This window comes from Sorex araneus, chromosome 2, assembly GCF_027595985.1.
Source record: "Sorex araneus isolate mSorAra2 chromosome 2, mSorAra2.pri, whole genome shotgun sequence".
NCBI classification, from domain to species: Eukaryota; Metazoa; Chordata; class Mammalia; order Eulipotyphla; family Soricidae; genus Sorex; species Sorex araneus.
The window spans coordinates 22158132-22185991 of NC_073303.1; the positions used below are offsets into that span (position 1 = coordinate 22158132).

The 27860-nt window shown below is 46.9% G+C and overlaps 1 protein-coding gene across 1 annotated transcript; it reads left to right on the forward strand.

Moving 5' to 3' along the window:
• MCUR1 (mitochondrial calcium uniporter regulator 1) lies at window positions 1-27860 on the forward strand. The gene is made up of 9 exons (XM_055127612.1): window positions 1-338; window positions 6755-6874; window positions 13619-13722; window positions 14661-14762; window positions 16858-16899; window positions 17675-17746; window positions 24072-24125; window positions 25124-25238; window positions 27245-27860. Exons 1-9 carry the CDS (start codon window positions 11-13, stop codon window positions 27298-27300), a joined length of 993 nt encoding a protein of 330 aa, XP_054983587.1. The 5' UTR covers window positions 1-10; the 3' UTR covers window positions 27301-27860.

Sequence of the window (27860 nt, forward strand, 5' to 3'; positions counted from 1 at the left end):
CGCCGCGGGGATGCAGCGCGGCTCGGAGGCGGGCGGAGGGTGGGGGGCCCCGGGCGGCCATCGCCGGCTGGTGCGCGGGCCCCCCGACGGCTGCCGCGGCGTGTGCGCCTTCCCCGGCGGCCTGGGGCTGCTGCGCCCCGGGGCCCGGGCGTCCCGCGGCGCCGCGTCACGTGCCTCCCCGCTGCTCCTCCTCCTGCTGGTGCCGTCCCCGCGCCTGGCCACCGCCGCCCCGCGCCGCCAGCTCGGGGACTGGGAGTGTCTGCGCCCCGCGCCCGCGGCGGCCGGCCGGTGCCACGCGTGCCACGGCCCGACGGCCGCGCTCGCGCGCTCCAGAAGAGGTGAGGCCGGGCGGGCGCGGGGCGCGGGGCGCACGGGACTGGCACCTCCCGAAGGGGAGGGCCCTGCCTCCCCGGGATGATCGATGATCAGGGTCAGCCGCGGTCACCCGGCCCCTCCCGGGACGTGGGTACGAAGGTCTGGCTGGCCCCGCCCTCCCTTTGGCCGGCGGAGACCGGGCCGGGTGCTTCTTGGGGGTGTCCAAGGCCACCGGGTTGGGGCGCAAATTTTCACCGGTGCCCTCGGTACAGGGGCGACTGCTGGGGACACCGTTTGGGGACCCTCCGGGTGCCAGGGTGGTGCGTGCAAGTCTGAGCCGACAGAGGGGCGTTGAGGCGGGGACACACGATCGTGCTTCCTCGTCCGGGAACCGAAACCGCGGCGTGCATTGGCACGCGGGGCGCTGGCGCCTGCCCTGTGTCCGGCCCGCTCCCAGTGCCCAGGACCTCGGCCCACAGAGCTTTCCCTTCCTGGAACTCAAGTCCAGGGCCGAGCACTCTCGGGCAAGATCGAAGTAGCAAAAGAGAGAGAGCACCAAGGCACGGAGTTTGCCTTTGTATGCAGCCAGATCCCCGGGTGTAAACCCTGAGCACTGAGCCAGGAAGGAGCCCTGAGCACAGCTGGGTGTGGCCCACCAACCTCTTCCCCCCTCCCAGATAGATTTAACTACATAGCTGGCAAATGACAAGACTGATTGAGGTGTAGTTTGAGGACGTTAATTATGCACAGCCTGTTTGAAATAAATATGATTTGCACGATTGATCAGAGATAGAAAAGAAATGGAAGGGTTAAGAGGATAGAAAGTTGGCGGGTGGGGGGGCTATGAGTTTGGAGTGTCATTAAAACAGGTTTCACCCAAGAAGTGTCATTTGATTCCATTTGATTTAGAAGGGAGGGCAATCGAGGACATTTGAGGTAACGTAGGGAAACAGACTCCTACAAACTTTCTGGGTAATAGATTGTCAGGTGTTTCTGTTTGTTTTGGTTTTGGTGTTTGGGGTTCTCAGGGATTCCTCCTGCTCTGCGCGGAGATCACTCCTGGCAGGGCTCCAGGAACCATTTGTGGTGCCTGGGACCCGATCCAGATCAGCTTTGTGCAAGGCAACCACCTCACCCTCTGTATTCTCTCTCCAGCCCCATAAATTGTGAGTTTTCCGAGTAATCTTTATTAACATGGCAAGATGACTGCTTTCTTTATTAATAGGGGCCACACCTCGGTGCTAGGGCAAGGGTACTGGGTCTATCTCTGTCTTTGTCTCTTTGTTTCTTTCTCTCTCTTGATCTCTCTCTGTCACACACACACACACACACACACACACAGACAAACAAATGCATATTTGGTCATCAGTGGGAGGGAGATAGTGCAAGCAATTGAGCACATGGCCAAATCAATGTTGGCACACCTGCAATATTAGAATGCCATTGGCTGGAGGGGCGACTGGTTGCACGAATCCCATTGGCTAGAAGGGCGCCTGGGTGCGGAACAGCCCAATGTCAATGTGAAAGCTCTGTGTGCAGGGGGGTGGGAGGTGAGTGGTGCCTGCTGCCTGGCCTGCAGTAAAGAGGGGTAACAAGTGGCTTGGATCTTTCAGTGTGCTTTGCCTTTTGCTCCGCCTCCTCCTCCTCCTTCCCCTCCTCTTCCTACTCTTCCTCCTCCTTCCCCTCCTCCTTCTCCTCCTCCTTCCCCTCCTCGTTCTCTTCCTCCTCATCTTCCTCCTCCTCTTCCTCTTCCTCCTCCTCCTCCTTTTCCTTCTTCTTCTTCTTCTTCTTCTTCTTCTTCTTCTTCTTCTTCTTCTTCTTCTTCTTCTTCTTCTTCTTCTTCTTCTTCTTCTTCTCCTCCTCCTCCTCCTCCTCCTCCTCCCCCTCTTCCTCCCCCTTCTTCCCCTTCCTCCTCCTCCCTCTTTCCCTCTCATAACACAAGAAGCTGCGGCCAAAGAAAGAACGCTCTTCCTAGCCAGTTTTCTGACAAGACCTGTTGGATGCTTCTGTGGTATAGTTCTTGACCTCCTAGAAAGTGAAGATGCAGCGTAACTGCAGGAAGCAGCAGCAACAGTGAAGGGAGAATGTTTAACCAGCAGCAAACATGTTTCTTATTCTGTTTTTGGCCTGGTGGTTATGAGCCCAAAGTCCTGAAAAGGCCTGCTTAGGCTTCAGGATAGAAAGTTTGTGTTTGGCTTCCTTTTTAGTTCAAGGCTAACTTTGGGCCCGCTGTGGGTGTGTTTTTAATAGCTTTTTTTGATATGCAGAAGGTTCCCAAAAGGAGAAGTTTGGATCCCACTTGCTTACATGTTTCCTGACTGATAGGGGACTTTATAGTTCTCTCTTTTTTTTTCTTTTTGGGTTACAGAGATGCGATACTGGGAGGGTGGGGTACTTATTCCTGGCTCTGCACTTAGGAATTATCCAAGTGGTGCTTGGGGACCCTATGGGATACTGGGAATCGAACCCGGGTCGGCCGCGTGCAAGGCAAATGCCCTCCCTGCTGTGCTATCACTCCAGCCCCACTTTATAGTTCTTGGGTCTCATTTTGATGCCACATAAAGGAAAAAGAGCCAGAGGGTGGTGGTGCTCAGGCTGGGCCTTTGACAGAGAGGCTGGCTGGCTGCAATCTTCTGCAAAACGGGAGTGAGATGCCAAGTGGGAGGTGACCAGCCCTTTCCTCCACTTCTCAGAAGGCAGCCTTTGAAATCAACTTGACACTGGCGTATAGTCCAGTCTTTTCTTTACTGGAAAAGAAAACAAATTGCCAGATAAGAGTTGGCATAGTGTTTTCTGTGTGTGCAAGGGGAGGTAGTGGTGGTTATTTTAAATTGTGCAAATGGTTGTTTGAATATTAGAAACAAAGAACTTGGGAGCTGATAATAATTCCACCCTCTTCACAAACCAGTGCTTGACAAAGATGTCCACCAGAACCCTGGCCCACAGTCTGCTTCATTTTGTCTTTTGTTGTTTCTTTGGGGGGGGGGTGTTCTTTTGGTTTGGGGGACCACACTCCACAGTGCTCAGGCTTGCTTCTGGCTCTGCACTCAGGAATTACCCCTGTCGATGCTACAGGACCACATGGAATGCCCCGGATCAAACCCGGGTTGGCCGCATGGAAGGCAAGTGCTCTACCCACTGTACTATCTCTTTGGTCCCTAGTCCAGGACAGTTTTAAGAGGGGCCAGGGAGCCTGTGAGGGCCTAGGGAGAAATGATTTCATTCATTCATGCTCTCATTCATTCCCCGCTGGCTGGTTCTCCAGCTCCGCTTTCTGTGTCAGGCAAACAATTGTATCTTTTCTCCTGAAGCCAATTTTGCCCGAGGACTGAATGAAGATAAAGGCGGGGAAAGGTTGTATCCAATTTGAGTCAGTGATGCAGAAAGGGAAAGCTAGCTAAAGAGGAGAAGCTGATCTCAGACTTTCTCACTGTCTCATGATCTCAGCGGTGGTAGAACTGAGTTTTTTTAAAACATGGATTTCTGTCCTGCAGCGAGATGGGCCCTCTGCTGGGTGCTAAGGATAGAAAAATTACTAAGACTGGCAGTTCTTGCAGAGCTTGGACTAGCAGATGCTATAAAGGAAATCAAGCAGTAAGTCCCTGCTATCTCTCCCCTTAGCTCACTGATAAGGGAGCAATAAAAGCTGTCCCTTGACCCCCAGTGGAAATTGCAGAGAATCTTGCAGTGTAAGGTAATGCCATAATACCGGGCCTGACCTAAGCAGAGTGGGTGCTTAGCAGATTTCAATGTCAACTTTAAATGAAAAGGGATTAAAAAGGGGTACTCAGAATTGACAGGTTAAGCAAAGGAAGTAAATAAAGCTTAAGGATGGATCAAGTGTCATGGGTATGAAAGTATCAAAACCAGAATAGTTTTGTTTTTTTTTCTTTTGTCTATTCAAAACCAGAATAGTTTTGCTGGCTGGATCAATATGGGTGAAATTTGGACTCACATTGTATCCCTGGCCCTGGCCCTTGGACTCTTGGCAAATGGCCGTTTGACTCCAAGGGCTGCGGTTATGCCATTAAACAAACACGGAGGTGCATAAAGGAATGCCTGCATTTTCTTTTCCTTTTTCTTTCTTTTGGCTTTTTGGATCACACCCAGCAGTGCTCAGGGGTTACTCCTGGCTCTGCTCTCAGAAATCACTCCTGGCCGTGCTCAGGAACGATATGGGATGTCAGAGATCGAACCCAGGTCAGCCACATGCAAGGCAAATGCCCTCCCCGCTCTGGCCCCAGTGGCTGCATTTTCTATTTTGACAGCCTGCAGTGTGTGCATTGCTAGGGTCACTTGGATTCTCACGCTGACCAGAGCCCAGCTGCCTGCTTTTTCCAGGGCAAGGAGCTGGAAAGCACAGCCCGAGGCTATCAGACCCACCAGGGCCCATCCTTGTGTGATTCTGCTTACTTGAACTTCCCAGAGACCCCTGGGGAACTGTGACCAGTAGGAGCTGACTGTTCTGGTCTCTTCAGAGACTGAGCAAACCTTTGAACTCCGGGTGGATGGAGTAGTTCTCTCTTCTACAACACCTACCTCATAGAAAGTCTGGACAAATCTATAGTAAGACTTTTACCCATGCTTACTAGATAAGTTTTTAAATTTTTAGTAGGACCAGATGAAGAATCTTTGGCTACTTGCATATAGATTCGACTTTTTAGCTTTTATAAGTGCAATAAGGCAGGAATCGGGAATAATTTTCTGTCTTTTTAAAAAAAAAAAAAACACTTGTATCTTAGATTTTTCTTGGGAACAGAACAAGCGCTTGCTGCTCACAAGCCTTGTCCAATCCTGGGTTCTGTCCCCAGTGCCCCCATTTGGGCCGGGCTGCCACACAGTCAGACAGACAAAAAGTGTCAGGACACTTCTTGCATCTGGAGTGGAGACCTTGGCAATAGATATTATTACATTTAAATGGAAATTACCACTGCCTGCTGGTGTGACCCAAAAAGCAAATTAAATGAAAGGGGTTTTTGTGTGCTCTTTCTTGGTGGGGAAAGCGTGTGGGGAGCAGGGGGCTTTGAGCCACATTTTAGGATGCTCAGGGGTGCTCTAGAGAAGTTGCTCAGGAGGCCGAGGTGCTCCCAACAGTGCAATGCAGGACTTCTGGGTGCAAAGTGTTTACAGAATTTTAATTTCATTTTGCCCCGTCTAGTTTTGCCCCTTCACAATCCAAATGTGATTTGTGGTAGTAAGAAGTTATGTTTAAACATTCTTTATAATAAAATTACAGAGGCCTCTCTCTCTAAAATCTAAAATCTCAGAGCTAGGACAAATGGAAATGTTACTGAGACCACTCAAGAAAATAAGTGGGACGATGATGATGATGACGATGATGACGATGATGAATAAAATTACAAAATGGCATCACCAGTCAGTACATGGAAAGATACTCAGAACCTTTTAGCCATAAGAGAAATCCAATTCTAGACCCAGTTAGACATCGCATTATGCCCACTGGGATGGTTATAATAATAATAATTCAGAAAATAGCAGATATGTTGTCAAGACTGGGGAGAAATTGGAGCCCTCATTCACTGTGATTGGGAAATGTAAAATAATGCAACCACTGTATAAAACACTGGCAGAGTCTCCTTCAAGATAACAGAATTCTGACATGATGCAGTTGTTACATGCTCATTATATGTCCAGGACACTCAAAACCATGCCCCCACAAAACATGCACAGATGTTGACTGCATCATTATTCATAATAACCAAGATGTGGAAACAGTCCATGAGTCGTTCTGCTTATAAATAGCATCAACATTGTATGTTTATGCCATGGGAGTATCGGAAAGGAAAAAAAAAATCAGATTCTGACAGTACAAAGGAGATGAGGGATAGGAACGGCACCTGTTCCAGGGCCACATGCTTTATGACCTTGTGTGGGATCTCCAGGGGAGGCAGTTCCAGAAATAGAAAATAGACCAGGGGTTACCAGAAGTGGGGGAGCAGGAATGTTAAGGGATGGTAGCTAAAGGAGACAGAATTTTTTTTTAGGGGGATACAAATGCTCTACAAATCATGGTTTGGGGGCCAGAGCAATAGTACAGCCGGTAGGGCATTTGCCTTGCATGTGACCAACCCGGGTTCAATCCCTGGCATCCCACATGGTTCCCCAAGCACCGCCAGGAGAAATTCTTGAGTGCAGAGCCAGGAGAACCCCTGAGCATTGCCTGGGTGTGTCCCCAAAAGCAAAGGAATAAAGTAAAATAAAATTCCTGGGTTGGGGGGAAGATGTCACAACTCTGAATGTACTCAGAGCAAGACCCTGGCTCCCTTGAAATTGGTGTGTTGCGGGTGAATCAGCCCTCGGCACAGCTGTCATGGAAGCAGGCGTGGCCGCCAGCGTGCCTGGGGTTTCGCATGGTGCTGAGTTACTTCCACGTAGAGCCAGACCCTGTCCTGAACCTCTTCTGTCCTTCCCATTCCAGGTCTAAGCCTCTCCACCGGGTGTCTGCAGCTGGAGCGCAAAAACAGAGACTTCACCTCTTCCGGGAACAGAAAATTCTACTTTGACACCCACGCTTTAGTGTGTGTGCTGGAAGATAATGGTAATCACGCCCTGGCCCCCCAGTGCCTTACACAAGGACTGAGGTGACTCTTTTTATGGGGGGGGTGAGGGTCACACCTAGCAATGCACAGGGGTTACTCCTGGCTCTGCACTCAGGAATTACTCCTGTGGCTGCTCGGGGGACCATATGGGATGCTGGGAATCGATTCTGGGTCGGCCGCATGCAAGGCAAACACCCTCCCCACTCTGCTATCGCTCCAGCCCCAGACGGTGACGACTCTTAGCCTTCCTGTCATTTCCTTTCTCTGACTTTGAAGGTTCCAGGTAATCTTTCGGGCCAGCTCATTTTACTGTCTTGTTTTTGTGTTTGTTTGAGGACTTTTTGACTTTTTTTCCACACAGTTGAGGCATCTCTCACATGTTTTTCTCTTTTTTCCCCCCAACTAAAGTGTATTTTTATGACATCCCTCCAGAAAGTATAGTGTTATATAATTTTTTTAAAAGTAGATACTACTAAACCAGACTAGGAATGATTTCTATGCCAACTGCCTGATATGGAAAAATGATAGTTCTTTCCTGTGCATCTTGTATGTTTCGGGTTTTCTTTTCTTTTTCTTCTTTTTTTGTGTGTGTGCTTTTTGGGTCACACCTGGCGATGCACAGGGTTTACTCCTGGCTCATGCACTCAGGAATCAGTCCTGGGGAATATATGAGATGCTGGGAATCGAACCCGGGTCGGCCTCATGCAAGACAAATGCCCTACCCACTCTGCTATCCTCCAGCTCCCCCTCCCCTTTTTTAAAGAATTATTTATTTATTTATTTATTTATTTAGATTTTGGGGCCACTCCCAACAGCGTTCAGGGCTTATTCCTGGCTCTGTGCTCAGGGCTCACTGCTGGCAGGCTCAGGCGACCATATGAGGTGGTTGGGGGTCAAACCTGAGTTGGCCACATGCAAGGCAAACACCTTACCCCCTGGACAGTCTCCAGCCCCTGTTGTTATTTGGCCACACCCAGCAGTGCTCAGGGCTAATCCCTGGCTCTGCACTCAAGGATCACTCCACGTGGATTCAGGAGACCATATGGAAGGTCGAGGATTGAACGCACACCTTGTGTGTTTTTAAAATAATGAAATTAAAGGGGAACCTGCTAAAGAGACACCACCATAATGTGGGAGCCTTCTGCCTTTTCCCTCTCCTCTTATCCTTTTAAATCCATTCTCGTCTGAATCTGACCACCAAAAATATTTTTAAGAGTAAAATAAAATTATGAAATTAAAATAGCTGACCAGGGGGTACCTCGAGAACTAAGACATGGGCCTCACGTGCACCCAACCCCAGTGGATACCCACGTGGTCCCAGGCATATGTGGGTGCAGCCTTGGGGACTCAAGCACAGTAGCGTGTGGTCCCAGGTGGCCCTGAAGTGCCCCTAGGTGGCTCTGGTGTCACTGCAGAACCTTCACTGCAGAACCAGGTCCTGCTTGGCTGAGAATGGCTGGGAGAAGCCCCCCCCCCAGGACTGCCAGCTAGGAATAGCTGAGCAGCAACTATTTATAGTTTGGACTTTACTCTTTTTTCTTTTTTAAAAATACTTTTTGTGATTTTGGGGGGCGGGGGGGTTGGGCCACATCTGGCAATGTTCAGGGGTTACTCCTGGCTCTGCACTAAGGAATTACTCCTGGCAGTGTTCAGGGGACCATATGGGATGCCAGGGATCGAACCCAGGTTGGCTGCATGCAAGGCAAATGCCCTACTCACTGTACCGCCACTCCGACCCATTAAAAAAAAAAAAAGCAAAAACACCTTTTCATTGAATCACAGCGAGATACACAGTTACAAGTGTTCATGATTGGCTTTCATATAATTTCCAACACCCGTCCTTCACCAGTGCAGTTTCCACCACTGATGCCCCTGCTCTTCCTCCCTCCTCTCCCTCTGGGCCTGCGTCTGTGGCAGGCACTTTTCTTCTCTCTCATTTTCCTTGGTGTTCAGACTCATACTTTGCTTTGTGGACATTGAACTGATGAACATAAAAGACTGTTCTGACACATGGTGAACTAATAAAAGAAAAAAAAATTTAAAAAAAAAGACTGTTCTGACACATGATGCTTACTGAATCATGTGACATTTAGTAAAAATGCACTTCATAGATAGAGATGACATCCGGATATTTAATTGTTTGGGAGAAGGAGTTGGTTTTTTCCTGTGGGAGCATAAATGCTGTGTTCTGGGCTTTCTCCTGCTCTGTACTCAGGGGTCACTCTTGGCAGTGCTCAGTGACCACATGTGGTACTTGGGATCAAATGCTTGCAAGGCAAGCGCCTTAACCCCGTTATGATCTGTTCGGTTTTCATACTTAATCTTATCTGGACAAAGACTCCAGTGATAGTTCTCTAAACTGAGACACACATATGCTCAAAATCAGGATCTCAAATTAGTGTGCATTCTGTCTTTGAACAAAGATGCACTATAGCACTGTTGTCCCATTGTTCATCGATCTGCCCAAGCAGGCACCAGTAATGTCTCTGTTGTGAGACTTGTTACTGGTTTTGGTATGTAGAATACGCCACGGGGGCTGGAGCAATAGCACATCGGGTAGGGCGTTTGCCTTGCACACAGCCAACCCGGGTTCGATTCCCACATCCCCTATGGTCTCCTGAGCACCACCAGGGGTAATTCCTGAGCGCAGAGCCAGGAATAACCTCTGTGTGTTGCTAGGTGTGACCCAAAAAGCAAAAAAAAAGAATGTGCCACGGAGAGCTTGCCAGGCTCTGCCATGCAGGCAGGATACTCTTGGTAGCTTGCCAAGCTCTTCGGAGGAATCGAACCCAGGTCGCCCTCATGCAAAGCAAACGCCCTACCCACTGTGCTATCGCTCCACCCAGGTATGTTGAAAAAATATACCTGTGCTTTTTCTTCAAGTACTTTCTCTGGTTGGACCTGCCCCTTTCTGAAGAGCTCTCTTCTGTCCTTGCCAGAACAAAGAGCGAAGGTCTATAGACTTGGAAGGTGTAGGGGTGAAGTCAGGCTGGCTGGGGGTCAGTCCCCCTGCAGAATCCTGGGGGGCTCAGCGTCTCTCTCCTCCCCTCCAGCACGGGCTGCAGCCAAAGACCCTTTGAGACTTAAGTGCAGTAATTTTCTTGAGTTCACCTTGTAAAATAAAAGGGTGGAATGCTGTTATCATTCTGTATTATCCTGCTGATGGCTTTTTCTTCTCAGACTTGAAGCAGTAGGCTTTTACACTACACTACTCCCAGCTCAGACTTTCAAAGAGAAAACTGGAATTTAGATGAGAGAATCTAAAATTACCTCAGTAAGCAGGAGCCTTCCTGATTGCCTCTCTCTCTCTTCCTTTTTTTTTTTTTGTGGATTTCGTGTTCTTGCATTCAAAGAAACTATTTGTACAAAGACATTAAGACCATGGGGTGTGTCAGCAGATAGACTAAGGTTAGATGGTATCAAGGAAACAGTTTTAATTTTATTGAGTGTGAGCGATTCGGAAACTAGAGGATTCAAAATGGTTCCACATTCTTCCTCCCGTTGAGAGATTTATTTTCATTCCCTGTCTTTTGCAGTATTTTTTTTTTAAAAAGGACCACATAGATTTTTCTATTACTGTCATCCTGTTCGTTGCTCATCAATTTTCTCGAGCGGGCACCAGTAACATCTCCATTGTGAGACTTGTTGTTACTATTTTTGGCATATCATATATGCCATGGGGAGCTTGCCGGGCTCTCTGAGAGGGGTGGAGGAATCGAACCCGGTCTGCCGCATGCAAGGCAAATGCCCTACCCGCTGTGCTATCTAGAATTGTTCTGGGGTGTCCGAGTGACTTTTCTGGATTTTGGCCCTTGATTTTGTTTTTGTGCCACTGCAGTGTGAATCCCACTGATGTGGAGGGTCTGACGGTGCCCACCAGCCTGACATGGTGATGAGTGATGGCATTTGAGGTGAGGAGTTAGGATCAGGCCAGGGAGCACCTTTAGGAACCATTTTATCTCTTGTTCCTTCCAGACCAATGATTCTTTTAAAAAAAATTTTTTTAATTTTTTAGAAATATGTATAGCGATAGCACAGCGGGTAGAGTGTTTGCCTTGCATGCAGCCGACCCGGGTTCAATTCCTCAGCCCCTCTCGGAGAGTCAGGTAAGCTACTGAGAGTATCCCACGTGCACAGCAGAGCCTGGCAAGCTACCCGTGGCGTATTTGATATGCCAAAAACAGTAACAAGTCTCACAATAGAGACATTACTGGTACCCGCTCGAGCGAATTGATTAGCAACAGGATGACAGTGATACAGAGATCACGAATCACGAAATCCCGTTAATCACCGATTTCTCGGGCGGGCTCAGTTACATCTCATTTCATCCTTTCCCTGAGATCTTAGAAGTCCATCTCGACTCGGCCCTCCTAACGATGTAGCACTGAGGGCTCTTCAGGGTCAGGGGAATGAGATCCAGCTTGTTACTGGATTTAGCATATGAATACACCATGGGAAGCTTGCAAGGCTGTCCCATGTGGGCAGGAAACTCTCAGAAGATTGCCAGTTTCTCCCAGAGGGAGAAGTAGGCTAAAGATATCTGAAAGCTTGCTTTTAAGTCTCTCTCTCTGGATGTTGGCCATTGATGGGATTACACACACCTGGGTTCCTCTGCTGGTACCTTGCGTGAGGTCTGTCTGAACGTCTGGAGAGGGGCCTCCAGCATGGCTGTAGCTAGGTTCCGGTGGTCTTCGGCCGCCAGGAGCTCTGCTTGGGGTGGGGAGGGAAGCTGGAGACCATCCCCTCCGAGAGGCCCCGGGGAAGACAGCCAGGTGTGCAAGCAAGAGAGGAGAGTCTCTCTCAGAGATACAGATATATATATAAAGTCATTCACAGTAAGTTGTTACACTCAGTATTCCAACACTAATCCCACCACCATTATACCTTCCCACTTCCACTATTTCGAACTTTCCCAGACTTCAGAGCAAGGATTCTTGATCAGCAACACTCTCCTTGTGTCTGAAATCTCACTAACTCTGGTTGTTTCCCTTCCCTTTTCTACAAAAAACTCATTTGTATTTGGTATCTTGGGTTTTGAAGCTTAACTTCTGCTTTTTTTATATCTACTTCATCCCTAAGCTATACTTTGGAGTTAGTTTTAGCCTCAGTGTAAATTCTCTGTCTCTCTTTTCCTTTTCTTCATAATCCCCAAACCTAAATCATGTTCAGCTCCACACTCTATTTTCAAATGCATTACAAAATTGCAAATAAATAAATAAGACTAGAAACAAACAAATATATATATATATATATATATATATATATTGCTTTTTGGGTCACACCCAGTGATGCACAGGGGTTACTCCTGGCTTTGCACTCAGGAATTACTCCTGGCAGTGCTTGGGGGACCATATGGGATGCCGGGGATCGAATCCGGGTCGGCACATGCAAGGCAAACTGCTATTGCTCTGGCTTCCAAACAAATATATATTTCTGAATCTCAGCAAGCTACAGGCAACCAACATTAACATTTTGGTGCGTAAACCTTGGGATTTTTTTTTTCTAGACGTGGATAACCCACACATAATTGAAGGATTTGGGGGCTCAGGGGATAGCTCAAGAAACCGGGGTGTCCAGTGTGCACACAGAGGCCTGCATCTGTTCTCCAAAGATGCCAGGTCTCCTTGTACCTCCAGGTGTCGTCCAAAACCAATGAAACAAACAAACAACCGAATTAAAGTATCTTTGAATAAAGTGACTTCACTGGAAGTTTCTGTCTGCATTAAAATTTTCTTTAAAATTTTAATTGTAGGGGCTGGAGTGATAGCACAGCGGGCAGGGCATTTGCCTTGCACACGGTCGACCCGGGTTCAATTCCCAGCATCCTATATGGTCCCCCGAGCATTGATTGCCAGGAGTAATTCCTGAGTGCAAAGCCAGGAGTAACCCCTGTGCATCGCCGGTGTGACCCAAAAGAGAAAAAAAAAATTTAATTGTTGTCCCATGTTAAATCACACTCAAATTCTATCAGTTCCAACTTCTTTCAAGCAAATGGATCATTAATTACAAGCGTCAACATTCTTTTTCAGTTCTTATGGATAAAAGTATTTAATAGAAGTATTGAATAATACTTCTTTTGTTTCTAGAGGCTTACTTTCCAGCATTTTTTTAGAATTTCCAACATAATATGTTGCTACCTAAAGTTATTAAGAACATTAATTGAGTATCAGTATTTTTTCCCTTTGGGTCCTTTCCACTGATGACTAAAGGAAATAGTAGGGGGAAAATGAAAGAATCGATTTATCTTCTAGCATTAAATTAACCACTGAATTCCCGTTTACATAGTTAATGATTTGGCTGGTTTGTGAGAGGTATAAGGAATTGAGATTTCCCACTGAAATAAATTAGTTTTTAACTACATTTTAAAATTAAGGAAGTTACATCCATTGTAGAATATTGAAACCACAGAAAATGACAAAAATCACCTAGACTCTGTTAAAATCACAAGAGCAATACTGCTGGTAAGTTTTGATCTGTTTTTTTTTTCCCCCATTGCACTTGGCCTTCGATGCATTGCAGGCACCCCCATCCTTAAGCATCCTGAAGGACGTGACCTCTGGGAATGACCAGAGTGACAGGCACCAGTAGCCATGCCTTAGGCCCCTCAGTACTTTTTCCACCGGCTTCTGAATTCAGACATTCTTCTGAATGTTTGCATTTGCAGGTTTTCCCCTTCCAATCAAGAAGGTTTTTCTTCAACCTCAGGCAAGTCTCCCGAGTCTGATGATCTCTTGTGTTTTCAGGGTTTACTACTCAACAAGCAGAAGTCATTGTATCAGCCTTGGTCAAGATCCTGGACACCAACCTGGATATCGTCTACAAGGACATGGTCACTAAGATGCAGCAGGTAACTGTGCTGGGTGCTTTCCGACTCGGAGGTGGAACGTGACCTGAGAGATACACTTTTAGAGTATATATTGTTGAAGAGCATGCTGTCACTTGAACCATAGTGGAGAGTAGACGGTGGTGTTGGCATAAAAATAAAGGTGTTTAGGGCCGGAGGCATAGTACAGCAGGTAGGACATTTGCCTTGCACACAGGTGACTCGGGTTCGATTCCTTGAATCCTATATGGTCCCCTGAGCACCACCAGGAGTAATTCCCAAGTGCAGAGCCAGGAGGAACCCCTGAGCATCGCTGGGTATGATCCAAAAGGCAGAAAGAAGGAAGGAGGGAGGGAAGGGGGGAGGAAGAGAGGGAGGGAGAGAGGGAGGCAGGGAAGGAAGGAAGGGAAAAAAGGAAGGAAGGAAGGAAGGAAGGAAGGAAGGAAGGAAGGAAGGAAGGAAGGAAGGAAGGAAGGGAGGGAGGGAGGGAGGGAGGGAGGAGGGAAGGAAGGAAGGGAGGGAGGGGGGAGGGAAGGAAGGAAGGAAGAAAGGAAGGAAGGAAGGAAGGAAGGAAGGAAGGAAGGAAGGAAGGAAGGAAGGAAGGAGGGAGGGAGGGAGGGAGGGAGGGAGGGAGGGAGGGAGGGAGGGAGGGAGGGAGGGAGGGAGGGAGGGAGGGAGGGAGAGATAAAAGGGGTATTTATTCATTACGGGAACGTGCCAGAGCCGGGGTCGTGGGCTCAGATATACACACTGAGCTGGTGCAGGTCATTAGGAAGCTGAGCCAGTGTTTCCCTTCTTCCCTTTTTCTCGCTTTGGAATCCCAGGCGAGTGCGCTACGCGCTCCTGTCCACCTTCCCGGTCTCAGTCAGGTCGCCAGAGGCGGAGGGGCAGTGGAGAAGGTAGATGGTGGGAGGGGCTTTCGAGACCCGAGGAGGTTGGACGCTTTGTGTTTCCGTCCCTAGGAGATCACTCTTCAGCAAATCATGTCTCAGATCTCCAACGTGAAGAAGGATATGATTATTCTGGAGAAGAGTGAATTTTCAGCCCTCCGAGCAGAAAATGAGGTAAAGCTCTACAGAGCCGCTCACACTTAGGAAATGTGTCTTGTTAAGACCTTGGGCTCCACATGTTGAGAAGGGCGCAGGAATCCCTCTCAGGGGCTGGAGCGATAGCACTCAGGGCGTTTGCCTTGCACGAGGCCAACCCGGGTTCGATTCCCAGCATCCTGTATGGTCCCCTGAGCACCGCCAGGGGTAATTCCTGAGTGTAGAGCCAGGAGTGACCCCTGTGCATCACCGGATGTGATCCAAAAAGCAAAAAAAAAAAAAAAATCCCTCTCAGTCTGTTACTCTGTTCCCAGCACCACACAAGCCAGAATAGTTGTCAAGTTGTTACTCAGTCAGCACCACCCACCCATCAGGAGCCAAGGATTTCCAGCTTCCCCCTCACCCCACCCCTACCCCAGCTCCTCACCACCACTCCCCCCGACCCCCAGAGAAACTTAATACTGGATTGATTCGACTCTAACAAGCTTTTGTTCTCGAACTTCTGATGAAATTGGAGTTTGTTTTGCAACCATAAATCATTCTTTTAAAAAAAGAATTTCTTAATGAATCATCATGAGATACAGTTACAGATTCACAAATTTCCGTGATTACGTTTCAGTCATACAATGATCGAGTACCCATCCCTCCACCAGTGCCCATTCTCCACCACCAATGGTCGCAGTATCCCTCCCACCACCCCCACCCCCGCCTCTGTGTGTGGCAGGCAAATTCCCTTTTACTCTCTCTTTCCTTCTGGGTATTAAATCGTTCTTTTTTAATTGACTCTTGTATTAAATAAAGGGGTTACATTATTTTGCCGTTACATTATTATATTTGTCTATCATTTTCTTGGGCTGGAGCAATAGCACAGCGGTAGGGCGTTCACCTTTCACACAGCCGACCCCTGTTCGATTCCTCCGCCCCTCTCGGAGAGCCCAGCAAGCTACCAAGAGTATCTCGCCTGCACGGCAGAGCCTGGCAAGCTACCCATGGCGTACTGAATATGCCAAAAACAGTAACAATAAGTCTCACAATGAGAGACGTTACTGGTGCCCGCTCAAACAAATCGAGATGACAGTGACAGTGATCATTTTCTTGTTTTTAATGCATAAATGCTGCTTTATAAAGTATCCATTAGTTTTTTTTTCTTTTTTTCTTTTTTCTTTTTCTTTCTGTTTTTTTTTTTTTTTTTTTTGGTATGGGGGAGAGAAGGAGGGATTTGGCGCCATACCCAGAAGCGCTAAGAGGCTACTCTTGGTTCTGGGTTCAGGAGTCACGCCTGGCAGTGCTCGGAGGGACTGTGATTCTGTGAAGCCTGGGTCCCAGGTTTGCAAGGCTTGTCTTATCATAGCTCCTGGACATGCTCTCCAGCCTGAGTTCTTAAGGGTGTCCTATGGGATTAACATCTAAGTGCTCCGGTGTCTTTCTTCTCTTGCAGTTCAAGTTAATGTCCATCAGGAAGTCCATCAATTCCCTGACGATCTTAGCCCAGTAATGAACTTAGAGCAGAGTTGCTAGAAAAGGGTTAAAGCTCAAACTTTCAACGTTGTCCTTGACGTCAAGGTGCTTTGAGGGCAGAATTAGTTCAAAGTCAAATTGAAGGAGGTACTAAGGGAAACTTGGTCCCCAAAGGAAGTTGTGTATCCTAATAGCAGTCCTGTTTGGGCCGAAGAAATAGTACAGTACAACAGGTAAGGAGCTTGGCTTACATGCAGCCAACCTGGATTATTAGATCACTTGGCCTGGAACTACAATGGGGTTCCTGGACCCCACCAAGAGTGATCCCTGAGCACAGAGCCCGGAGTAAGGCAGGAGCACCAAAATCAAAACCAAGCTCCAAAACTGTGTTACTTATTTTATATAACCTTTAAGATGTGTAGGTAGAGTAGGAAGGTACATATTTGACGATAGGACTATTTTGGCGTGACAAATTCAGTTTTTCTGCTACTGAGATGAGTCAGCCCATGTTGTGTTCTGAGTGTAGCCCAAGGGGTGTGGAAGGAAGCAAGAACTTACGCATAAGTGCATGTTTTAAAAGTTATTTATTGCCAAGTTTTTTGTTTGTCTTCCATCATCCTAACTATATCCTCTTGCTTCTTTCTGTGTCTTTTAGAAAATGAAACTGGAGCTACATCAGTTAAGACAACAAGTAATGGTGAGACCTTCCTCTGCCCACATGTGTGCTGCTTGTATGTAATCATCTAAGCTTTATATGCTCCTAAACATATTGACTATGTTACATATACATATCTAATTAATGTCTCAAATGTACATCTGATTTAGCTAATAACTCAGCCAAGGAATAATTTACTGATGCCAATCGCCAAACTCTGTAAGAAAATTGTGTTCTTAGAAGAATTAAGTCATCTTTCAATTAAAATTTCCTAAAGCAGCCTTGTGGAACCCTTAGATTCTCATTGAAGCAGCTCTCTTAAGATTATGACATGCGATTTTAAAATACTTGCCGGTCCTATTGTTTAATTATTATTTTTTTAAATGGAAAAGACATTGGTATTAAAGAAGAAAAAGGTCTTTTGTAAGAATCAAGATGAGGCTTTATTTAATCCAAAATTGATTAACGTTTTGGACCCCATTTTGCTTTCCAACATTGTCCATTGGAACATTCTTAATAAATTCCACAAGCAGATGATACTGAACATCTTGAGGTGGGGCGCAACAGTCACCCCGTTTAGAATGAATTCACCTACAGCAGGTACATCCCTCGCTGGTAGTCCGGAGGCTGGATCAGTTCCACGTGTCCTCTGGCACATCAAGCCCTGGCTCCATTTCTCTGCCAGCTCCTGCCCCTGCCCTTGACCTTGTCTGCCCCCTGAGGTAGAAAGAGGGAAAGCAAACCCCAGACTGGGTTCTCCGTGCACTTGGTTTCTTATCTCGCAATTTCTTTCCTTTGTTGTTTGCCCTCCTGCTAGGATGAAGTGATCAAAGTCCGAACAGATACCAAACTAGACTTCAATCTAGAAAAGAGCAGAGTGAAAGAATTGGTATGTTCCTTTTTACATAAAAGAGAATGTGATTTCATTTTGGGGGAGAGGGGGATGCTTGATATGGTCCACGTTTACATACGGTTCACTCGTCTTGCTAGCATTTGCCTGTTCGCCGGTATTCGTGTGTCTTCTTTTAAATTCTATTCTGGATGAGGGCTTGAATTCTGATACCTTCAAGAGTAACATTAAAATTTAAAATCCTGGGGCTGGAGAGATAGCACAGCGGGTAGGGCATTTGCCTTGCACGCGGCCGACCCGGGTTCAAATCCCAGCATCCCATATGGTCCCCTGAGCACGGCCAGGGGTGATTCCTGAGTGCATAGCCAGGAGTAACCCCTGTGCATCGCCAGGTGTGACCCAAAAAGCAAAAAAAAAAAAAAAAAAAAAAAAAAAAAAAAAAATTTAAAATCCTGATCCTATCATGTTGGAATATTTTTTACTTAAAGACACTAAATTATGTGTCACTGAGCCATCAATAAAGAAACCCAGTTCTGATCCATATTGTTGATTTAAACTACCCAAAGTCCTGATTTTACCAACACAAAGTTGGTTATCTCGAATAATATTAAGTTAGTCATATTGGATTCTACGTTGAAGTTCAAATTTTTAAAAATCCCTTCTTGCTTTGAAATGCAAATTTGAAATGATTCTTTAAGTCTGTTCAATGGAAATTTTCCATTAGAAATAGCACGGTACATATATTACTGAAAAAAGAGGTCACAGCATGTAGGTTGTAGATAATTAAGCTGAAGGATAAATAGATCTGTGCTTATGCTTAAACAACTTGTCCTATTATGCATTAGACCCAAGAGAACCAGAAATACGACTCTGCTGCTCTGGCTTTGTCAGAGGAAATGCATAGAGATGCAGTTACTTCCCAGAGTTTGTGTTATTTCTAATGTACTTTCATGTTATTTCTAATGTATCTTGTTGCACTCCAATTGGCAGCTAAAAGAAGGGTTAAGCATGCGGTATAATGATATGATCTTTGTTTATATTGCAAAATGATTGCCACAGTTAAGTTTCCTTACACCTGGCTGGATGCAGTTCAATTCCCGGCACTGCAGATTGGCCCCCCAGCACAGCCAGGAGTGGTCCCCAAGCACAGAGCTGGCAGAATGCCCCGAGCAACCGCTAAGTGTGACTCCCCAACCCCAAACAAAAGGCAAGCCAACAAAAACACCCGCTGACTTCCCATTTAGCTACAGGTATCTTCCTAAATAAGTGAATCCAGAATTTGCTAAATACACAACCCCTCAGGATCAAGGTAATGAAGAGTTTTTTTCTACATGAAAGCCAGTGGCAAATGATAATTAAATATTTCAGTGACACTTGGAAATGTCATCTTGATGGCTGAAAAATATTTTAAGACTAGAAAAGAGGTAATGCAGGCATCTTGATTATACACCAAAGCTCGTTGTAACTCTGGAATTCGGAGCCAGATAGAGTTAAATATTTGCCTGCCCTTCATTTATCCCTGCAGCATATTTTGGTTAAAGGCACATGGTGAGGGCATGGGATATGCCTCAGTGGCCAAGAACATGAGGCCTGAGTTTGATCCCTGGCACTGCAAAAAATATAAAGCAGCTGATTGTGAAGAATGAGGAGGCGATGACTCTGTTTGGCACCCCCCTTCCTTGCATGTCCATCCCGGTCTGCGTCGCGAAAGAGGTCTCCTCTCCCCTAGCTCTCATCACGCTCAGCATAAAAAAAGCCGCTGAGCTAATATCATCAAAATCAAATAAGCCCCAAACAAGAAGGCAAATGGGTCGAACTTCACGGGCGGGCAGCTCAGCCCATAGGACGTGTGGGATGTAGAGTGGAGCGTCACCTGACGGCAGACAGTGATGGGAACGCAGCCTTTTGTCACAACTGGCAGGAATCCCGAGAGCACTATGCTGAGCTAAATAAGCCAGAGAAAGGCACGCACCGTGTGATCACACCGGTGTGTGGAATCCATAAAAAGCAACCCCCGGGCTCCTGAGCTTGGGGCCTCACTGCTGTAACGGCGATGAGGGAAGATGCTGGACCAACAGCCCTATTGGCTGAGACCGTAGCCCCGCCCCCCGCCCCCAACTTCCTGTGCAAAATAAAATTAGCTAATGTTGAGCACAGACGGGTGGTTTCCAGAGAACTGAAAACTGGTCCTGGGAGGATGGTAAAATGGATGAGGAGATTATATCAAGGTACGAACTGGGCCAGAGCAATAGTCCAGTGAGTAGGGCACTTGCCTTGCACGTAGTGGACCCGGGTTCAATCCCCAGCATCTCCTATGGTCCCTCAAGCACCACCAGGAGTAATATCCGAGTGCAGAGCCAGGAGTAACCCCTGAGCATAGCTGGGTGTGGCCCAAAAGGCTGAAAATTAAAACAAACAAACAAAAATAACTTCTAGTTATGAGAATGTAATTCATAGGGGTGGAATGAACAACATGGTGGCTAGAATTATTACCGTAGGATCCTGGGGAAAGTGGCGAAGAGAGTAGATCTTAGTCCTTGTCACAGGGGGCCACAGAGATAACGTCAATGCAGAGCACATACCTAGCACAGGTGAGGCCCCAAGTTTGCCAGCACCAACCCCCAGCACCCCTGGAAATGTCAACCACCAAGATTACATTTCCCAGGCTGGAGCGATAGCACAGCGGGTAGGGCGTTTGCCTTGCACGTGGCCGAGCCGGGTTCGATTCCCAGCATCCCATATGGTCCCCTGAGCACCACTAGGGGTAATTCCTGAGTGCAGAGCCAGGAGTAACCCCTGTGCATCTCCAGGTGTGACCCAAAAAGCTAAAAACAAAACAAAACAAAACAAAAAAACCCTCAAGATGACATTTCCTAGTGTCACTGAAATATTTAATTATCTTTAGCCTGTAACTCTCATGTAGGAAAAACTCTTCATTACCTTGATCCTTATGCAAAAATTCTGGATCCACTTGGTTTAGGAAGAAGCTTGTAGCTCACCTGGGAATCCGTGGTTGCTTTGCTTTGCATTTTTGCTTTGGTTTGGGGGCCACACCTGGCAGTGCTCAGGGCTTTCTGCCGGCTCTGTGCTCAGGGATCATTCCTGGCGGTGCTAGGGGCCCATCTGCAGTGCTGGGGATTGAACCAGGGCCAGCCAGATGCAAGGCAAGCACCTTACCTGTTGCATGATCTCTCTGGCCCCAGAGCCAGTGATTTTGAAATGAGTCACTCACCTCGATGAGAAGTTACCGGTAATCCTAACTGGGATGACTCTGACATTCAAACTAGAGTATCATTCTGCAGCTTGGGTCTATTGTAGCATGTATTGGTGAAGATGAGTTCTTTGACCCTCTCAGTCTCCTTGGTTATAATTCAATTAAAAAACTAGCTCAGCGGGTAAGCCGCTTGCCTTGCACACAGCCAACTGGGGTTTGATCCCCAACATCCCATATGGTTCCCCAAAATCCACCTGGAGTAATTCCTGAGTGCAGATCCAGGAGTAAGCCCCGAGGCATCGCTGGGTGTGACCCAAAGAGCCAAGAAAAATTAAATAAAAATTTTAAAAAATACAATAACTGGTGATACAGCCAATTTCAGAAGCAGGGAAGCCTGCTAAACTACACTGGAGAGATGGAATCTCATATTTTTTTTCTTTTTGGGTCACACCTGGCAATGCACAGGCAAGGCAAGCAAGGCAAGCCTCCTACCCGCTGTGCTATCTCTCTAGCCCCTTTGAAACCCCCTTTTTTTTTTTTTTCTTTTTGGGTCACACCTGGCGATGCACAGGGGTTACTCCTGGCTCTGCACTCAGGAATTACCCCTGGCGGTGCTCAGGGGACCATATGGGATGCTGGGATTCGAACCCGGGTTGGCCGCGTGCAAGGCAAACGCCCTACCCGCTGTGCTATCACTCCAGCCCCAGAAACCCCCTTTTTTTTTAATTATTTAAAAAAATCTGTCCAGAAGTCTGGAGGTTTCCTTTGTTTGGGGCGCACAGAAAACCTGGTGCCACCCGCCCTCTGGTGGCCACCCGATGCATAGCACCCTCCTCGTCAGAAACCTTTCCCAGGGCTATGGGGCTTATTTCATTATTTTAGCAGTGCTGTTTGATATTGCCCATCCTTGCCAGTCCCAGGAGAACATTCCCTACCTAGAAAGTCTCAGATATTTCCAAAAGCAGTTTTTCTCTATATTACAGTGTTAATTTAGTGGAGAAATTATTTCTCTGTTTATATATTTATTATCCTGCGTTTCTTGGTTTATGCCTGGTAGTGCTTAGGGGGGGCCTGGGGGTCCCTCGACTCCCAGGATCAAACCCAGAGACCCGTGCCCCTTCCTCTGAGCTCGCTTCCCACTCCTCCCCCAGTTAGAGCTCATCTTTAGTCTCAGCCCCACATGGTGACCAGTTGTTGTTTTTTTTTTTTTTTTTTTTTATTAAAAACACCGTGATTTACAAACTGTTCCTGATGCAGCTGTTTCACGCATTTAGGGTTCCACCACCACAGTGTGAACTTCTCTCCTCTCTGACCCCCAGTTTCCTTCCTAACCCCAACCCTTTGGCACTTAACACATTTTCTTTATGTGGCTTATTCCAGCAAATAGAATGATCAGAGAGTAAAGCAGGAAGAGCCAATTAGTGATTAGTATGTGATTTCGGCCTATGTGAAAAAGAAAATTAAGGGGCCAGAGCAATAGTACAGTGGCTAGGGTGTTAGTCTTGCACGTGGCTGACCTGGGTTCGATCCCTGGTATCCCATATGGTCCCCCAGAACTGCCAGGAGTGATTCCTGAGTACAGAGCCAGGAGTATCCCCTGAGCATTGTCAGGTGTGACCCAAAAATGCAAAAAAAAAAAAAAAAGAAAGAAAAAAGGAAATTAAAACCATTTAATACAATATTTTTTAAATGCCTCTTCTCATTTACACATACACATTTTCAACTCTGGAATATAAAGGATATGACATTACATTTTATTTTATACCGGGATTTCCGTATGGTAATAATCGTGTCTTACCCGAAGTCGTGACCAGTTGTATTTGTAACTCTGATGGGACAGCCACTGAAGTTAATCCAGTCTCACATTTGTGTGTCCTTTTGCAGCGTGGCTGGCCTCCCCCTCACTGGTCCCCAGGCCCCAGTGGAGTCCCTGTCTCCTGGCTTTTTCCTCTCTCCTGTCCCTTCGTTACTGCTGTCACTGTGGGGGTGTCTGGGGGGGGACGCTGTATGGTGGGGTTATGCCAGGGCTCACACACGGGGTGCCGCCAGCATCTGACTCTGCATGTGGACAGTGCTGGGGGCCATCCAGCCTCAATCCTGCCACAGAGCCACATCCCAGGACTCTCGGTGCTCAGGGGCTACTCCCAGATGGTGCTCAGAAGATGCTCTCATATCAGTGCTCAGGGGATACTCCCAGATAAGTGCTCAGCAGTGGCTTCCAACAGTGCTCCAGGGATCAAACCTTTGACCTCCTGCTACAAAAAAATAAATGTACACGTGACTTAGCTGTCAGAAAACATGAAGTCATGAAATTTGCATATAAGTGGATCAACATGGAAAGTATCAGGCTGAGTGAAACGAGTCAGAAAGAAAGAGACAGACATAGAAAGATTGCACTCATATGTGGAATATAAAGTAGCTGAGAGGTACAAGCTTACAATGTTGCGATTCCTGGCAGACATTTCTCTGGACTTAATTACTAGATACTAAAATACAGAAATCCAAAACTATGCTGCTGCTAGTGCGGCCTCCTGACTTCATATCTCTTCATTCTCAGCAATGGAAAACAAATTACCAAATGCTTTCTTTTCAGCAGATCGACTTTAGGGGGGAGAAACTCCAAATCAATAATAGTGAATTTTTTTGTTTAAATATTGAATGTAATCAAAGTAAAGTGAAAGTAAAGTGAAATTTACCAGTTACACATGCGGGGTGGGGGGCTGGGGAGGTGGGGGGAAGGGGGGAGGTATATCGGAAAAAAAATTTAAAAAAATAAAAAATAATAAAAAAACGAAATAAAAATAAATAAATATACACGTGACTGTTTGAAATATCTCTCTGGCCCCACAGTTGCTAATTTATAACTATTACTTTATATTGATTGATTTTATTACAAGTGTATTAAGTGGGAGGACGTAATACCTAGCGCTGTCATGATGAAATGTAAAGGGACAGGCACAGCAGAGAGAGAAGATGACAGAAGGGGAATCCAGATTTTGGGACCAGGAGAAACTAGAATATTTAAAAGAGGGACGCAGCAGGCGGCTTACTCGGTGATTTCTAACGTTAACTACCAGGAGTTGAAGTTTGGAAGTACGTATAGAGAAGAAGGAATAGCGGAGGCTGACCTATGGTGTCTGTTTGTTGCAGTATTCGTTGAATGAGAGGAAGCTACTGGAAATGAGGACGGAAATGGTGGCCCTGGTAAGAAACGGGACTGACGCGCCTCAGTCCTCTGACTCAGGATCTCCCCTGCGCTTTGCAGTGTGTCCCCATGCAGGGGACACCGGGACTTGGTGTCACAGGAATTTTTTTTTTCCCTAGTTAAGGCAAAGTACACTCACACATTTGTGCAGCCATTATCCCCATCTGGCCTCAGAAGGTTTTTTTTTTTCTTTTTGGGCCACACCCGGCAATGCTCAGGGGTTACTCCTGGCTCTGCCCTCAGGAATTACTCCTGGCGGTGCTCAGGGGACCATATGGGATGCTGGGAATCGAACCCGGGTCGGCCGCGTGCAAGGCAAACGCCCTCCCCGCTGTGCTATTGCTCCAGCCCAGAAGCATTTTTTATCATCTTGCAAAACTGAAACTTCACCCCCCCACCCCCCGCCATGCCCACCAACACCCCCAGCTACTGTGCTTCTGCATCCTGTGACCTGTGACCTCATGGGATTCCCCCCGCCCCCCCCACAGTATTTGTCCTTTGGTTTGTTCTTTTGTGTGTGTGTGTGTGTGTGTGGAAGGGTTTGGGTTTGGGGCCACCCCTGCTGGGGGTACTCAAGGGACCAGGTGTAGTGCTGAGGGTTGAACCAGGGTGAGCCACGCACAAGGCAAGTGCCTTCACCCCCTGGCGTTTCTCCATCCTCTGGTCATTTTTCCAAAAGGGTCTCGTGCGATCCTTCCACTAAGAGGGATTTGGAAGGATCAGATATTTTATTGCCACTGAGACAGCGTGGCTTCACAGGGGGGACTGGAGCGCGGGAGCACATTCAATGTCCTGAACAGGCCAGAACAGGGCGGATGGTATTTACCTTCGGGCGGAAGGAAGCAGGCGGAGAGGTCTGAGGGTCTGTGTGCTCCCAGCATGAGACTGAAGCCGCGGCCTCCTCTAGTTAGCCCCGGGTTGGAAAGGGACACTTGGGCTGACCGCAGAGGGGACAGAGGGGACAGCACTGATGCTGGGAATCTGTTGATCTCACCAGCATGCACAGCAAGACCGGGCCGTCACCCAGACCGACAGGAAGATCGACACGGAAGTTGCTGGCCTTAAAACCATGCTGGAATCACACAAGCTGGATAACATTAAATATCTCGCCGGTGAGTTGTTTTGTATCACGGGGATTAAAGGAAGCTTAATAAATAAATAAATAAATAAATAAATGGAAGGCTGTATCGATAGCAGAGCAGGTAGGACATTGCCTTGCACGCGGCCAACCCGGGTTCGGTTCCCAGCATCTCATATGGTCCCCCGAGCACTGCCAGGAGTAATTCCTGAGTGCAGAGCCAGGAGTAACCCCTGAGCATCACCGGGTGACCCCAAAAGCAAATAAATAAATAAATAAATAAATAAATAAATAAATGGAATATAATTTATAAAATAAGTCAAAGGCCGGTATTTCAGTTCACCGTTGCTGTACTTTTTTTACAATTGAACAGCCTCTGAAATGAAACAGAAGTTTTAAATTTCCAAGATATCGGTCTACTATATTATAATTGGCTTTTTTTTCTTTAGTGGGTCAAATGATGTGCTTTACAATTGGTGGGATTTGATAAGATGCTGCCATTTGATAGAATGGAACTGCCGTTGAGTGGCTTTTGTTCTTTGTTTATTCTTGGACCTGAGCTGGCGGTGCTCAGGGCTTATTCCCGGCTCTGCACTCAAGACTCACTCCTGGCGGGCTCCGGGGACCTTATGGGGTGCCAGGTATCGAACCCGGGTCAGTGGGATCAAACTCAGATCAGCTGCGTGCAAGGCAAGCACCCACACCACTGGACTACCACTCCGGGCCCTGGATTTTTTTGGCATGAAATTCAGGACAATGTTTTACAGAGACAATGAAAGGTTTTGATCATCCTGCCGAGATTGGTATAAGGAGTTATTTTGCTTTTGCAGATTTTGAGCTGAAGGAGGGATTGATTCTTAATATTTAAAACTATGTAGCCATAGTTTTACTTCAAATTTGAAAGATTGAATTAATGAGTAATTTAAAGTTACTGTAGTACTTAAACGTGACATTTTACTCACAAGGTTAAAGGGTATTTCCCTGTATATATGTATATATATGTAGGTTTATGTGACTGAACCTAAACTTTGACTGAAACAAGTTCTCTTGAATTTTTTTATACATTTATATATATAAATATAATATATATTTTATTCATATATGTTGTATATAATATATTATATATTATATAATATTTATATTATATATAAATTATATATAATATAAACATAAAATTATGTATATGTAGACATAATTTTAAATGTAGGAGTACTGCTATTGTTTCAGCCATTGGTTAAGCTGATTGAATTGGGTATGAATTCCACATTACTTTTTAAAGAAATTTTTTAATTGGATATTCATGAGATAGACCGTTACAAAGCTGTTCATCATTGGGTTTCAGTCATACAATGTGGGTACATTTATATTGCGAAGATAATGGTTTCGAGGCATAGGGTGGATTTCTGTTTAATAGGCTAGTGTTTTGTGGAATATGGCAACTCTTCCATAGAACATCCCTGAAGACTTTTTTTGGAGGGGGGATAGATGCATGTGTGTGTTTTTTGTTTGTTTGGGTTCTGGTTTGTTTTTTTGTTTGGGGGCCACACCCAGTGGTACTCAGAGGTTACTTCTGGCTCTGTGCTCGCTTAGGAATTACTCCTGGCAACGCTTGGGGGATCGAACCCAGGTGGGCTCCATGTAAGGCAAGTATACTAGGCAAATATACCCACCCACTATACTATTTCTCTGGTCCCAAGAGTGTTTTCTTGGTAAACTTTTTTTCAAGTATTAGTAGCCCTAGGACTGGAGCGATAGCACAGCGGGTAGGGCGTTTGCCTTGCACGTGGCCAACCCAGGTTCGATTCCTCCGTCCCTCTCGGAGGGCCCGGCAAGCTACCGAGAGTATCCCGCCCACACGGCAGAGCCTGGCAAGCTCCCGGTGGTGTATTCGATATGCCAAAAACAGTAACAACAAGTCTGACCATGGAGACGTTACTGGTGCCCGCTCGAGCACATCGATGAACAACGGGATGACAGTGACGATGACAGTGACAGTGATTAGTAGCCCTAATGCTGCTCTCCATTGCATTTTTCTTCCAGGGTCTGTATTTACGTGCCTGACAGTCGCGCTGGGATTCTACCGCCTCTGGATATAGTGACGCGGCCATTGGAAGAAATCCCTGCTTGGGCCTTAAGCAATGCCAGATGGTTGCCTTCCCCCTCTCTCCGCCATTCAGATTCGAACCCTGATTTTGATTGAATGCAGATTATTTATTTTATGTAAATATGGACATAAACTAAGGGCGAGCAGCCAGAAGCCCCCCGCCATGTCTGCTCTGGTCTCTGCTGTGGCCCGGACCCAGCCCCGCAGTGACGGTTTCAGGTCTAGTCATGAACCCTTCGCTGTATCAGGGACTGGCGTCTCCCGCTCTCAGGCGGCCGTGGCTGTTCTGCAGATGGTGGTCACTGAGCCGGGCGGGAACCCCTCCGCTCCCCATCCCGGCTCCTCACCGCCTCCCTTCTCACTCCTGAGGCGTCCTCTGGGGAGCGCTCCTCTGAGAGAGACGCTGAACTCCCCACCCAGAGCTTTCTATTCGCACCTCCGTGGACTCAAGTCATTGTTCTGATTCATTTCTACCTGCCTTCCAGCCAGGCCTGCGCATTCCCCAACGGAGTGTGTGTGTGCTGGCTCCCTCCCTCCCTCCCTCCCTCCCTC